At 40.6% G+C, this 15336-nt stretch overlaps 2 protein-coding genes across 2 annotated transcripts; one reads left to right on the plus strand and one right to left on the minus strand.

Moving 5' to 3' along the window:
- Positions 1-1107: 1107 nt before the first annotated feature.
- LOC146614463 (uncharacterized) lies at positions 1108-4298 on the plus strand. The gene is made up of 6 exons (XM_085376677.1): positions 1108-1143; positions 1266-1337; positions 1429-1547; positions 1619-1679; positions 1771-1865; positions 3317-4298. Exons 1-6 carry the CDS (start codon positions 1108-1110, stop codon positions 4296-4298), a joined length of 1365 nt encoding a protein of 454 aa, XP_085232803.1.
- A 1104-nt stretch (positions 4299-5402) lies between these two features.
- Positions 5403-14962, minus strand: LOC146614464 (uncharacterized). The gene is made up of 19 exons (XM_085376602.1): positions 14956-14962; positions 14506-14592; positions 14369-14429; positions 13647-13807; positions 13493-13557; positions 13292-13385; positions 12323-12586; positions 11791-12081; positions 11406-11657; positions 10750-11064; positions 10550-10671; positions 9773-9986; positions 9530-9682; positions 9205-9395; positions 8466-8617; positions 7147-7404; positions 6670-6823; positions 5803-5932; positions 5403-5527 (listed from the first exon to the last, which is right to left on the minus strand). The coding sequence occupies exons 1-19, from the start codon at positions 14960-14962 to the stop codon at positions 5403-5405; spliced, it is 3096 nt and encodes a 1031-aa protein (XP_085232728.1).
- Positions 14963-15336: the final 374 nt, after the last annotated feature.

Below are 15336 nucleotides of genomic sequence, written 5' to 3' on the forward strand. Positions count from 1 at the left end.
GTACCTAAGTTACCTGATTTTAGTCATTAGGCCTTTTATAAAGTATTACTGCCATTTGTGTCTTAATATTTCTAGTAACACTACTGTAACTGCAGTGAGCACGTGAGACATCCCTTTTTATGGAAAAGGAAGGAAAAGTCATATTTATTATTATTACACGACTGTTTGTGCTGACTGAACAGGCTCAGGCTGAAGCAGTGCAGATCCTGGCCTATTTTCAAGTATCATTAAAGTTACCACGTGTTTAAATGTCACCATTAGATGTCAGTAGATTGCAGATTGCAGTCAATTCAGGCACTTTTCTTACCCCTCCTGACTCAAGTGCATAAACCGATCTACGTTAGCTCTGGTAATTCTGACGATCGTTCAGTAATTTTTTGTTTATTCTCTTTATTTGCTTTTTGGAGAAGTGAAGTTACAAAAAGCTCTTCAAACAAATTTGCTTTGGTGGAGAGAAAACAACCGTTGTAGACTGTTTGGGGTTACCTTTTATAAATGTGGGACTAGTATTGAATTTTCAAAAGTGAAGTGAGTTCTTCTGACCAGGTTCAGACCAGGATGAACACAAGTATGATACTGAACCCACTAGAGAACCGCTCCCAGCTGTGGGTTCACCTCCTCCTGCTGAACTCATAGAGAAGCAAACAACCAGTCCAGGGACAGACTCTAACGTAGCATCACTTTCATCGGTCACTCCTGACCTCCTGTGAAGCATGACGAATGTGGCCTCTCTAAATATGAGTAACTAAGAAAACATGTCAGTAGGCATCCTAGTAGTTAATGACTTAATTATTTGGGGTATTATTGCTATAAAAAATAATATTAACAGTATTATTATTATTGTGCTTCTGGCTTTAGGCTCTACTGATAACGCAGAGGTCTCTTCTTCCTCTGGGCTGTTTAAAGGGCCAGTTTATCCAAAGCTGTGTATATACCAGCTGCTGTCAGGCTTCAGATAAATAAACATAAATAAACATCAGACTGTCAAAAGAGCTCATCTGTGCGAGACCACCGAGCTGAGAGCATTTTCAGGTCCAGATCCCCCGTACGCCATCGTTGGAGAGCAGTTAAAGTTTTTCTTCCCGACTGTGATTTGAAAACGTCGAAATGGAATCAAGTCAAGGAATCTATAAACCTATCAGGGTATGTGACCGTTTTAGTTTTTACTGCATTTCAATAATTTGAAGAATTTGTTGTAGTTTTAAAAGTTGACAAACTGAGAATCATTTTAAGTAACAATGACTAAATTGCTATTTCTTTGACAGGTGTTGTTCAACACACCGATTTATGAAACAGCTCTAAAGATCTGCTGGCATCTTCCGGGCTACAGGACTCAGGTTAGACCCAGATTCATGCAAACCAAAGCTGACAGAAAATATCAGGTCATTTCTGAGAGTGGTGGTGATTAAATGTCTCCTTTACTTTTAGATTGCGATTATGACGGAGTTTCTCAGACTTCAGCAGGAAGATCTAATTCCACCGAACCTCACTGCTGAAGATCTGAGAGATCTTTTGGTGGAGAAGAGCAGGGAGACACTCAGAGAGCAGTGAGTTACTGTCACACCTGAAAGTCTGTTTGTGATGACGTGTAAAACCTCTGCTTTGCTCTCTTTTGAAGGCTGTGGGAGTTTGAATTAGAGGATTTTGAAGAAGAGGAAGCCAAACCTCTTCTAAGGCTGGTAAGACGAGAAAACCCACAAGACTTTTTTTTTCATTATGTTCACATAACCTTTAAACATAAGCGCACTGTAAATGTGTTTTCTGTTTCAGGTGTGGGCGGTGAACGTCATCAATAAAATGAGGGACGTTGAATTTGAAGCCAGAATGCTTCTTCAGTTCCCAGAGGCCGTGCCTCCTAAATTTCAGTGAGTCACATGTATACAGTCATTAACCCTGTAAGACCCAACCCATCAAAAAACAGCCAGAAAATTCAGATTCTTTGGAACTGAGATGTTTATTAACCCTTTAAACAAAAGCCACAAATTAGTTCTTTGCTATGTCATGTTGTGTATGATTTACTTTTATCATGTATTTATCATATTTTTTGTATCGCATTTGATACACTGGGTGTTTTTGGCAACTTTTTGTTAACGACAATGTTAATTTTAGACAAAAAAAACTTTTTTTGTCCATAATATTTTGAAATTATAGCAAGTATTGATCATGTTGATGAGATAAGATAAGATAAGATAACCTTTATTAGTCCCACACGTGGGAAATTTGTTTTGTCACAGCAGGAAGTGGACAGTGCAAAAGTTATGAGGCAAAAATTAGAATACAATAAGAATAAATACAGTACACAGCTGTACAGAATAGAATAAAATAAAATAATATACTATATACAGTAGAATAAAATAGAATAAAAATATACAATAAGATAAAAATAGAATACGAATGCTATATACAACTGAGTAAAAATACAACGATGACAGAAAGGATTATTGCACTTAGTATTATTGCACATGTGTGGATGTGTGTGCTTGTTCAGTTAAAGTCTTTGTTGTGGAGTCTGACAGCAGTGGGGAGGAAAGACCTGCGAAATCTCTCCGTCCCACACCGTGGGTGCCGCAGTCTCCCACTGAAGGAGCTGCTCAGTGCTGTCACAGTCTGCTGCATGGGGTGGGAGACGTTGTCCAACAGGGATGACAGCTTAGCCGCCATTCTCCTGTCACTCACCACCTCCACTGGGTCCAGAGGGCATCCTAGAACAGAGCTGGCCCTTCGGATCACCCTGTTCAGTCTCTTCCTGTCCCCAGCAGAGATGCTGCCGCCCCAGCAGACCACACCATAAAAGATAGCAGAAGCCACCACAGAGTCATAGAAGGTCTTCAGGAGTGGGCCCTCCACCCCAAACGACCTGAGTCTCCGCAGCAGGTACAACCTGCTCTGCCCTTTCCTGTAGAGGGCGTCTGAGTTATGAGTCCAGTCCAGTCTGTTGTTCAGATGAACACCAAGGTACCTGTAGCTGTCCACAGCCTCAATGTCCATACCCTGGATGTTCAGTGGTTGCAGTGGAGAATGCTTGTGCCTGCGGAAGTCTACCACCAGCTCCTTGGTTTTACTGGCGTTGATCTGGAGGTAGTTCAGCTGGCACCAGTCCACAAAGTCTTGAGTCAGTCCTCTGTACTCCTTGTCGTCCCCATCAGTGATGAGGCCGACTATTGCAGAGTCATCAGAGAACTTCAGATCGAGGTCTCAGAAACTCATGTATGATACAAAGGTGGTTACAGGGTTAACAGTCCAGCTACAGTGTTTCAATATTTAAGTGATGCTTTGAATATGTTTAAAAGATACCTCTTATCATGTTTTTCTACAGAGCACCTAAACTCCTGAGCGTGGTGAAGGATTACGTTGAAATCCTAAAAGAGAAGCAGCAGGAACAGCATAACAGCAAACTGCTCACCGTGCAGGAGGTAGTGATCGAGGTAGTTCCCCGTGTTCTCCAGAGCTTCTGGGAGCTTCCTCCTCGTCCCCTCCTAAACATGGCCTCCCAGAGTCTAAGCATCCTCTCCACGAGTGTCACCAAGGCCACTTTAGATCGTGTCTCCAGGAGTCTCACGGCGATGGAAACACAGGCCATCTTCACCCGCTCCATCCGAGACGATATGGTCAACAGCATCCTGACGGAGATCAGGCAGAAATTTCCTCAAGAAATTCTGTCTATCAAAGTTGCAAACTTTGCACCAGTGTTGCTGAAGACCATTGCTGATGTAGCAATGATCCAGATATGTGAAATCTTTGAGCCCCCTTCAAGTCTTCCTGATGTGAAGAACACAAATGGAGAGCGCTCCTCTGACGGTCTTTCAATGGCAAATGTTCCACCAGCCGAAGGATCTTTTTCAGAAAGTGTTCCAGAGCCTGACGTTCCCTGTGAGGAACTTCTTGCTGAAAGGGCATCCAGTCTGAGTTTTCAAGACCTTACGATCGAAGGAGCTCTTTCCGAAAGTGTGCAAGAGCCTGACGTTCCCTGTGAGGAACTTCTTTCTGAAAGTTCTTCTAGTCTGAAGGCTGAAGACCTTACGATTGAAGGTCTTTCGGAAAGTGTGGCAGTGGCTGACGTTCCCCGTGAAGAACCCTATGCAGAGTCCAAATCCAGTGTTAAAGGCGAAGAGCATAAGATCAAAGGATCTCGTTTGGAAATTGGGCCAGTTCCTGATGTTCCCTGTGAGGAACCTTTTCCTGAACCCGAATCCAGTATGAAGTGCAAAGACCTTCAGATCAAGAAGAAGAAAAAGGGCTTCTTCAAAAGACTGAGAAGTCTGTTCTGCTGTTGTTGCAGACCAAAGGACACCGACTGACATTGAAACTGTGACCCAGTGTTGGTGTTCCAGTAACTGTAAATATGTAAATATGTTCCTTGATGATTGCTGTTCATGATTTTGGGGTTTCTTAAGTTTTCAGTGGGCTGGGTGTTTTTTCCCCCCTTCGTGTTCTTTACTTAATTCTTGTTCATAGTTCCTGATTTGTTTTCCTAGTTTTTAGTTTCTGGAGTTCAGTTGAGTTGCTATATGAGTTTTGAGGTTTTTGTGATATTTATCCCTAATGAAGATGTTTTTCCAGCAATAAAAGCTGCTGATTTAAGTTTCATTCCACCTAAGAGTCCTGTGTTTGGGTCCTACTACCTGCCTGTCACAACACACCATGACAGTTTGACCAGTTTTATGAACTCATTCATATTTCTACACGAGTCTCCATCTAGATTCAAGATTTTTTTTCCTTTCAAACATTTATGTCTCTTATGGTTCTCAAAATACTTCCACAAGTCCAGTAAGATAACACATTGATGGTATTCATTTAATACAATTTCAACCCATTCTGATAACATATGAACAACAGTAACTGAAACTGGTATATAAAATGCATTTCCTGTCAAAAATGCAGTGTGAATGCTAATAGCTGAATAGTTTGAATTTTTAGAATTGCTAAAATCTTTGGTGAAAAACATGTTTCATGGGCTGAAATACACCAAAACATTCATCTGACAAATTTTTCTAGTTAGACATTATGAAACATGACATGTAAAAGTGAATTTTGCCAAAGTTCTAGTCAAAGTTCTAAGATAGTAGTTTTGTTTTGTTTTTGTTGTTTTAAAAAAAAACAAAAAAAAAACAAAACAATAAAAACAAAAAACTACTACATCATGTATAATTTTCTCATGTCATGTGTAATTTCCATTGCAAATATTAATCACAGTTAAAGTAAGAGGGGAAGGCAGTAAAAACTCTGGAACGGAGACGTCATCAAGTACACTGTCGTTCCAATTGTAAAATGATCGCGCTGTGTTCCTGGGAAGTCCACACTCGCGTGCAAACTCATTAGCGAGAACAAGTACAAACTACTTGAGAAACAGTCCGAGAGTTTACAGCAGGAAACAACAAGTTACACATACTGTTTCAGACACTTTATTGGGACCGTAGCTGTTCATAGTAAGTCATGATTGCTTTGGTAGCACTCACTAAGAGCACCGTTACTCCCAGAAAGCCTATTGATCCAGCCACAATGGCTATTACAGTCATGTACTCTGCCCCTGGAAAGAGATGGATATAGGTTCATTTCATCACCCCTGTATTCACAATACACACATGCACAGCAAGTCAAGACATATTAGAAGATCAGTGACAGTGTATATCAGGACTGCCTTTTTTATATGAACCAAGTAGAATTGAAGTTAAAACAAAAAACTAACAGAAATGCATTGATGCATTGTAATCTAAGAACGGTTATGGAAGCAGATGCAGATTCTTTTAAGAGTTCAGTCTTAAATTTGAATGAATGAACTGAATGATCCCTTGACAAGCTTACAGTAAGACGGTGTAGCTGACTTCACTCTTGTGTTGACAATCAAAGGTCCAGCAGACACGACAGCAGCGTGTTTCCCCTCACTCTCCATTTGACTCACGGACCTCTTTGTGTGCTGCTTGCCAGTGCATTTCTGCAACAGAATGAGAGTCAACTTTAGACTCATGCAGAAACACAAAACAAACAAATAAACTTCTGAAATCTGGATAGAATAAGGTAAATAAATTTAACACCAATCTGACTGAACCACAGCAGCATGTTAAATGAGCAATAATGGTCACCTAAGGGAATTTCATGTACCTGTAGGTTTTTGTAACCTAAAAGCTTTGAGCTCTTGTCTTCAGAGTGTACCGGCACTTTAAAGATTCCAACAGCTGATATCAAATCCAAGTGCAAAGCTGACCACCTCAAAATGGGATTTGGCTGAATCTCACTGTGGCCTTATTTGTCAAAATATCCAAACTAAATGTTCCACAATAAATGTTTTGGAAACTTACAAAAAAAGATATTTTTTCCTCTATTCATAGAAACCAAACTAAAATAAGAGTCCTACTCCAAATAAAAACTGAAGTGGCAAAGTGCATGAAAAACAACCTGTCAAAACTTACAGCCATGACTATATGAATGTCGTTTCAGTATAATGACAGCCAAGCAGGAAACAAAATGCACTGCGACTGACATGCAGTGACACACACGTGCAGTAGTTGTTGCATGCCAAGACACAATCAGAGTGGGGGCAGAAACAAGACAATGTTCCCACCTGTCCGTCCCTTTTGTCTGAGTAACCTGTAGCCAGACACTTACATCAAATGGATGAACTACATTATTTTACCAAGTGCATCTCAAGCTTGAAACAATTGGCCATTTTACCAGTCGACAGTCTTCATCATGTCCACATATGCTGGCCAGGCAGTGGAAGTAAAGAGGTAACTTCTTAGGCATGTTGAACATCTGAATGGAAAACCTGCTTCTATGTGCCAGACCGTTCACAGACAGCCAGTGGAAAGTGGGGTCAACAGGACAACTGAAAGGCATACGCAACAAGGAAGAAACATAAGCGTGTGGTTAGATTTAGCAATCCCAACCTTTCAAAATGTATCTTCTGAAAGTCATCAAGTCTGTGGGCACAGAGGAACCAGACTTAACAGAGCAACTGAGAAAGCTTGAGACATACACACGCACACAGTATGATATCTATAACCATAAAGTTTTAAAAAGGTTTATTCTAATAATATAAAAAAAGAGGAATAGGTATTTGGTATGTTCAAAGTCTAGCCCATTCATTGCCAGCTGCATGCTCAGCAATGGATCCTAGTTGTCAAACATAAAACGAGATTTCATGAATACCCATCTTGCAAAAGGACGCCCTGGGTAGGGTCGTGAGGGTCGATGCTCTCAGTCGTCCAGCACGACTTCACCTGCAGGAGCAGGTCTACAGCAAAAGAGCCGTTTGTCTCCAGAGCCACCTGGAAGAACAGTGTGTCCTCGAGTTCCAGGGTTATGGCATCCCTGTAACCGTTTGTGTAAGACTCATCCCTGTACAAGGTCATTTTCAGGCCCAGGTGCACTGACGAGTTAAACTCCACCAAGGTCATGGAAGTGAGCCTACAAGCAGAGAGTCAGAGAGCTGAATCAGGATCAGAGAGACTTTATTTATCCCCAAGGGGCAATTAAGAAGTCATTTTCTTTCATGTTGCCCTGATTTACAGTACATTATGATAAAAAGAAAGCACACCTGCCTCACTTCACTGAAGTTTGCATGGATTTGTTCATGCACAGCCCGTGAAAGCACTACCACAGCATTCCCAACAGGTTTAACCTCTTAATTTAAACGTATTCCAGTATTCCTCATCCTACATTAAAGATTACTACTACCCCCCTCACCTTCATTGCAATGAGTTTCTCATCTAAGGCCAACAAAACACATTTTGGATGCATCAGGGGAATAAATATTCAGACACATCATGATTTTAACTGGAATAACAGACATTTTTTGGTAAAACTTTTGGCTTCATATTTGTCTTTACAATAATTTGGTAAGGAATGTATGGTCAACTCGGGTCCTGTGGCTACATAACTAGACAAAATCACCAACCTTCCAAAGGGTGTACATTATGGCAAAACATCCAACTTTGGTTTCATCTGTCTAAAGTCTTGCAGTTGGTTCTACAAGTTTTGTAAACATAATCCATGCTTCCATATTTACAAAAAGGCTGAACAAGTCATATCTGCTCAGCCTTTCCCCCCCTAACTGTATTGTTCTGAACTTTGAGGCCTGTAGAGTCTGAGATGCATCTCTTGGGCGTTTTGCAGTTTCTGAACACTGCAGTGTGACCTTGGGACAGATTCTACTCCTGAGAAGATATGCAAACATCTTGAATGCTTTCCATTTGTGATACTGAAGACTTCAAATTGCTCCCACTGATCAAAGATCAGAAGATTATATTGATCTTTGAGAAACAAACTTTGCTGCTGTTGTCTTACATTTTTAATCCCTATGGAAACATTAACAGTGTTTTCACACATTGTTTCTGCATTTTGGCTTAATTTTTGTATATAATGTAGTCTAATATGTTTTGTAGTTTCTGTGAGGTTGCATTTACTTAAACCCCAAACTGGTAATTGTATGAATATTCCTACAAACACTGGGATTTGATGAATCTCACCATTCCATATCCACGCTGACTTGAGCATTGCGGACATAATGTCGTGGGTAAACGCACTTCCACACCACTTTTAGGTCCCGCCTGCTGATCATCTGCCCTTTGGTCAAAGTGACACTCAGAGTATTCTGGAAGTTGATGTGAGTTTTGTTAACCTAGACAAAACCGACAAACAGAAATAAAACTCAAACCACAGGTATGAGGGGAAGGAGTAAAAAAGAAAAAGAAAGAAAGAAAACTGTAAAATTAAATCCATTATTGTAAAACTCAGCTAATTTGACTGCACACAGCTAAACAGATGCATTCAAGTTGGGAAAACAAACCCTAATTTGAGTATACATCATATCACTTGGAGAGCAACAATTTTCAGACTATTGTTAAATAAGATTATAGGACTCAGGATGCTTTATGCAGACTATGATTCATTAATTATCCAGCAAATATCCAGTCATGAGGTAGGCAGTGGCACCCACCACATGCGTTTGCCTTACAAAACAAAGATCACTAGGACTGCACAAAAATACAAAATCTTTCCATCCCTCACCTGTGGCATGACATGCATATCACATAATGCTGTGCAATCAATCCTGTCGAGGGCAAATATTCAGAGGTCACCGGTGTATGCTAGGCTGACAACTTAGGATACTGAGTGAAAACTAACAGAGTGTCTTTTTTAATATTGGTAAGAAATCTGTCTGGCAAACAAAACTTTCAGAGCTTCTTGCTGAGCTTAGTTACTCACCTGCTTCTCGGTTCCACATTCAGAGACTTTTCGTGAGGTACGGAAGTAGTACAGTGTCTCACTCTCATTCACAATGCAGCGACCATCATTCAGCTTCACTGCAACTGCTCCTCCCATGCGAGAATGCAGGTAGGGCTTTGCTATTGCACCAGCCATCAATTTATCCAGACACCGGCTGAAGAGACCTTTTTCTGTTTGAAATCGAGGGTCAAAAAAACAAAACAAAAAATCAGCAGCTGTACTACTACACAAGCAGTTTTTTTTAAAGGATGAGCTTTTAAAATAAAATACATAGGTTTAAGAGATTGATGAGAGGTCTCTGTACCTTGGCAGACTGGATGTGAAGCTGGAGCACGCTCAGTCACAGAGCTGACGTCATAGTAACCATGCTGGCATACACAAGAATATGAGCCCAGAGTGTTGATGCACAGAGAATTGTGAGAACATAAAGGCTGTTTGGAAGCACACAGGTCTGGACCTAACAAGGCAAGCAAAGAAAATAAAATTCCACTAAAAACATGAAGGTTTTTACTGGCAAGGGCTGAGCCAGCTTTTTACCAACACTTACCATCCCAGTAAATGACTCCACCTTTAACAGTGATGTTGGTGGCATTTAGAGAGCCAGTGTAATACAGAAGATCTTCAATAGGTACGGGCACATTTTCTTTAGTTTGGGAGGCATCAAAAGCCGTGAAGAAAATCTCAGTTTTGTCTGGCTCATCTGCAGGTTCAAAAGAGTCCAACTTTATCCGAACTGGCTTATCTTTCAATAGCTCCTGCAGCTGGAGGACAATACAAAGTTTCAACTTGGCAAGTCATCAGAAATTTAAAAAACAAAAAGAAACAACCTTAAATTCAGTAACCCTCATAAGAAACTAAAAACCTTGATTATAAGTTTTAAAGTTTAAATGGAATAGCAAGCATAGAGAGTGAGGTTACTCATGTATGGCACCTTGCAGTCTGCCAGCTTTTAAATATGAACGTCTCAAACCTGAAAGCTAAAAATTTATATTAAAACATAAAAGCAAAAATTTCTGGCACAACTTCACCTACTTCCAAATATGAGACCGATGAGAGTCTAGTGAGCTAAACAAGGTGTTGCTGACCTTTTTTCACTACTCTGGAAACAGAGCTACTATTAGCAGGTAAATTAGCACACTCAGATCTGTCATCTTAAGGTTTTTCCCTCTCACTATGCACCCTAGCTAACATTAGATGTAGAAGAGTGGGAGATATTTTAAGCCGGGTTTTCACTTTTTATACAGAATTGTATAAAATTAAGATGAGCCAATTACAGAGTTTTTAGTCCATAGCTGCTGATATTAATTTTTGATGTTTTGCTCACCTTGTTGTTGAAGATCTCCTCTATTTTATCTTTAGCTTCTGATGTGCCGTTGTCTAGATCCTCAGGCAGTTTCCAGGGTACAACCACTGTGAGACCTGTGTTGTCATAATCTAACTCTAGTTCTAAAGACACCAGGAAATGGGAACAGTGGGTAAAGGTTTACATCAAAGACTATTGAAATAAAGGTATGTCAAACCAACCCATGTCGTGAGCAGGTCCACCAGCCCTCACATGGAGCTCTTTAGATGAATTGGCTGCCATGAAAAACAAATGCGAATGTTCAGACTCCAGCTGGTTGTCACATTCTTCCCACACATTGAGAACATAAGTTTTCCCTTCTTCCAGCCCGAGGAGGCGTAGCTTTGTGACTGACACACGGCTGCTGTCGATGGTGGTGCCGTTCTTCAGGGACAGCTCATATACGAAGCCCACAGCTTGCTGCTGTGGGCTACTAGGGGTCCACACAGCAGCAGAGTCATTAGAGTGGTACGTCAGGTCAGACACACCGTAAGGTCCTGGATTCACATGCAGAATCAATACAGAGGACACAAAGACAAGTAAATAACATCATACATATGAAGCCCAACATGTTACAAATAGCAGCAGTAAGATAAGTTGACAGTGAAAATAGAGAGAAGCTAATAGAGCAAACATGTCTTTAGCTGACTTACTGAACCATCCTGAGACAGCCGTTTTAAATTCAGTAATGTATGGCAACTACCAGTTTACAATATAATTATACTTATAATTCAATATTTCATTAATCCCATTAACACTAGAAGTAGTTACATTATTAAATGCCAAACACCACCAGTTACACAACTTGGCTGGCCAACGCACACAGGTCATGTTTTACCTGTTTGTGCTGTGACCGTCTTAGGACTCATGAGCACACCATCTCCACAAAGTGCCTCCACCCTGGCCTGGTACTGTTGGCATGGCAGCAGCCCCCTCACAGTGTAGCTGTTCATGAGAGTAGTACCCTGCAGCACACCTTCATGAAACACTCTGAACATGGAGATGGAAGAGGTGTTCCTCACCTCCCAGCTCAGGGTGTAGTTGGTGGGGCCAAACAATGTTTGACGCAAGTCCTCAATGTTGGAATGGACTGAGGGAGAAGCAGAAGGGGCTTTCACTGAAGGATAACTAATAGCTACTCTGCATGAAGTTTTAAATTTAAAAATGCTATTCTATAGGGAGATAAGTGAGTGCCAGTACGGTCAAAAATGTGAGTCACATACAAGAGTTTCCGTCATTCAGGACCATCTTGCTGTAGCGGGACTCGATTCCTGCCTGGCAAACAGTCTGTAGGCCAAACTTCACTCTGCTGCAGGGCTGCAGGTCAGACAAGCTGACCTCAAAGTTATCTTTGTGCCAAAACGAGACCTCGTCTGTGATGTGGTTTGTACCGTTGAGGTGGAAGGCAGTGAGAAGGAAGACCGAGTACTTGCTGTTCACAGGGCAGTCCCAGGATAAAGATATGCTGCTGCTGTTCCATGATGTAACCTCAAAGTTCTCTGGAACATCTGGATCTGACGAGAAACAGAACAAGAGCTACAGCAGCAGTTTTAGCATGCGTTGAAAACAACTGATAGCAGTGTCACTTAAAACAAAACAAAAAACCCCCAAAAAGCTTTGAGGTAAAAAAAAAAAAACAAAAAACAAAAAAAAAAAACCATAGTTGGCGCCATCTAGAGGTTGTTATGTGAATTTAAGGCCTTTAACCTTTGCAAATGTACTTTAATTAACTAAACATCACTCATTAGTCCATACCAGTAATAGTAGAGAGGCATGCTAAGGAGAGAGTGTCTGCAATCTCCACACAGGCCATGTAGAGGGTGCAGGGGTCCAGAGCAGAGAAGCGGTAGTGGTTGTGAGTGGTAACATCCAAAGTATGCGTGTTATAGGAGCCTAGTTCAACATGGTACAAAGTCACATTGTGACTATAGATGACATCTGGTTGATTCCTCTCCCAGGAAACCAGCAACATGGAGGGACTGCGGGACACCAGTTTGCAAGCGAGGCGCATTGTGTGACCTGAGGAGAAAAAAATAGTTTTAAAGATGCAGAAAACTGCAGCAGTAACGCACACGTTCATCTTAATCATCATAATAGTTTGAATGGTAAACATTTTTACAGCACAACTGGGTGGCTGCAGCTCAGGAGGTAGAGCAGGTCATCTACCATTTGGAAGGTTGGTGGTTTGATCACTGGCTGCTCCAGTCTGTATGCTAAGTATCCTTGGGTACTGAAGCCCAGGTTACCCTCCAATGCATTCGCTGGAGTGCAAATGTTAGATAGAACAGGTGAAAAACACATGTTGTATGAAGAGCTTTGAGTGCTCGAGTAGAGGTGAAAAGCATTTACTTCAATGATATCCACGCTAGGGTAGCCTAGCTACAGGTCACGTGGTCTCCAAACAACTTAAATATCAACTGGTTAGATACTGGTTGGATTAAGTTAGCAGCAAACATCAATGCAAGGCAGAAGAGACTAGAACCTTTCCTGAATATTCAACATCAGTAATGGTCACTTACCTTCTTGCTAATAGTTAAATGACAAAATTGGCATCTTTTACCAGTTTATTATAAATACAGGGTATAAACATTAGGAAACAACTAACCATGTATAAATAACACCCTGTGGTTTTATACAATTCTGTTGCTAAGGACTATTTCATAGCTGGTTCAGGTGACTTCCCAGTTTTGCTGTCTAAAGTGCAACTATAGGAACGACACTCACCCAAAGCAAGGAAGAAATTTTCCTCCTGTTGGAAGTATACTGTTCCATTTTCACATGCAAACACTTCAGTGGGACTCAACAACTTGAGGAAATCCTGAGGAACGATCAGATCCCAACAGCAATCAAACTATGCAGTGAGGTGGACTGTGCATGAAATCTAACATAACCACTCATCTGTGTAAAAGTTGTTGTCAAAAGTACCTTAGTGGCATTTGTTGGATGTTGTAGTGGCTGCTTTCGGCCTCTGACTTTAGTAAACTTTATACCTTGGGGTGAGGTAAACACATTTAAAGGAACATTAAACAAGAGGTTGGGGTGTCAAATTAAATTGGGATTAAGAAGGTATGTTGCTTACGTGGGCTTTGGGGAACTGTTAGAGTCCATGCCTGGACAGAGCCACCATATTGGAGGGTTAGCTGGTTTTCAACACCCGGCGACAGAGTCACAGAAGTCACTTTGCCCACCTTTCTGATGGATTTCAATGATGTGCCATTGAGCCATATGTCTCCATTTTTCCTTCAAGAATGGGAAACAGTACACCTCATTTTCTCCTGTATATTACATGATCATTCCATGTGACTGATTAATAGCTGCCTGTTTATCGTCAGGCTTATTCAGAAATGGGCAGCATAACATGATCCGGTCACATTTGAAGTTTTAACAAGCCGTTCTCTTTATCATCTAATACAGTAAGTCATCTTGGCTAAGCTCATTAGACCTCTTTGATCAAAACTAAACATAGTATATTTACTCAGTTACTTCAATTGAGTAGTTCTAATGTAATAGTGGGACGTTTTGTCATTGGTGTATGAATTCTTGAGGTTGTAGTGACCTTAAAAACATTTGTTACATTAAACTTTAATAAACAAACATTAAGAATTATTTGATCATAATGTATGCAGTTCTGTAAATACAGGTACTTTTAATTAAGGTACCTGACGCATATTTTTCATGTTAAAACCTCTGTACTACCAACTTATTTAAGAAACTAAATACTTATTTCATCCCTTTTACATTTGTCCTGAGGTCTCTGAACAGCACAGGGGGAGATTATGCAAATCTATGAATCACGTTTACCTGTCCAGATCATTCCCTTTGCTCATCCAACACAACGAGAAGGAAATATCGTTGCAGCGTCCTGGAAGAAAGTCGATGAGAATACCTCCAGATGTCACGTTTTATTTTCACCATTTTACCTCAGCAACCAAACTCACCGAGCGATATGACATGAGGCACCAGGATGAAGAAGACGAACGAGTACTGTAAGGAGTTCCTGAAAATATTAGAAGCATATGAATCCGCTGAATTTGAGTGAGATAAGTTTGTATGAACCGGTAGTGATAAGTTATTTCCTTACATGTTCGTTGGAAATCCAGCAAAGGAAAGTAGGTCGCGTTTATTAAAAGAAGGCCGGGGCTTGAATCAGCAGGCTGCTAATAAGTGACAGGTGTGCACTTTCAGCTCACCTGCTCAGATCCTCGGTGACGGATTACTGACGTAAAAAAGTCTTTTTTATTTGTTAGAAACAGAAAAAGCCCGCCTAGTATTGCACCAATAGCGATACGTTGTATTATTCTTTATCTGCTAATGCAGAGGGGAAGACCACGAAGGATTACACAACTTGATTGCAAATGTGCAAATGTTTTCATCTCCTGTTCAGCGACCTGCCATCGCGCACGCTGGTCGACACTCCGCTATGGTTAGAGATATGATATGTACACGTCTGTTTCCAGGATTTTTTATAAATGTCTCAACAGGTGAAGCCAAGTGGGTCATACTTACCGATTCATTAATGTGTAGTGCATCACTTTATATGTTACAGCTGGAGATTATTTTAATTGCTTATATTCTGCTTTCCAGCTTTATTGTAATAATACGCATTCGTTTATTTATAATAACATATTACTACAATCAATTATCGTCAGAATGTTAAGTAATTAACACTTTGAAACAAAAAAGGGTTAATCTGAAAAAAAAAAAACCATACCATCTATATGTTTGATGGTGAAATTACACGAGAAACTGCTTCCGTCATATAAGTGATT

This window comes from Diplotaxodon limnothrissa, linkage group LG17, assembly GCF_057381915.1.
Source record: "Diplotaxodon limnothrissa isolate DT_005_m linkage group LG17, D_limnothrissa_male_GT1.1, whole genome shotgun sequence".
Taxonomy (NCBI): Eukaryota; Metazoa; Chordata; class Actinopteri; order Cichliformes; family Cichlidae; genus Diplotaxodon; species Diplotaxodon limnothrissa.

Coding starts and splice junctions, on each gene's coding strand:
- LOC146614464 (XM_085376602.1), bottom strand. Junction 14,430..14,505: donor GCCTCATGTCATATCGCTCG/GTGAGTTTGGTT, acceptor ACTTTCTTCCAG/GACGCTGCAACGATATTTCC. Junction 10,672..10,749: donor TGGACCTGCTCACGACATGG/GTTGGTTTGACA, acceptor TGGTGTCTTTAG/AACTAGAGTTAGATTATGAC.
- LOC146614463 (XM_085376677.1), top strand. CDS start 1,108: ATGGAATCAAGTCAAGGAATCTATAAACCTATCAGG. Junction 1,144..1,265: donor GAATCTATAAACCTATCAGG/GTATGTGACCGT, acceptor TTTCTTTGACAG/GTGTTGTTCAACACACCGAT. Junction 1,680..1,770: donor CCAAACCTCTTCTAAGGCTG/GTAAGACGAGAA, acceptor TTTCTGTTTCAG/GTGTGGGCGGTGAACGTCAT.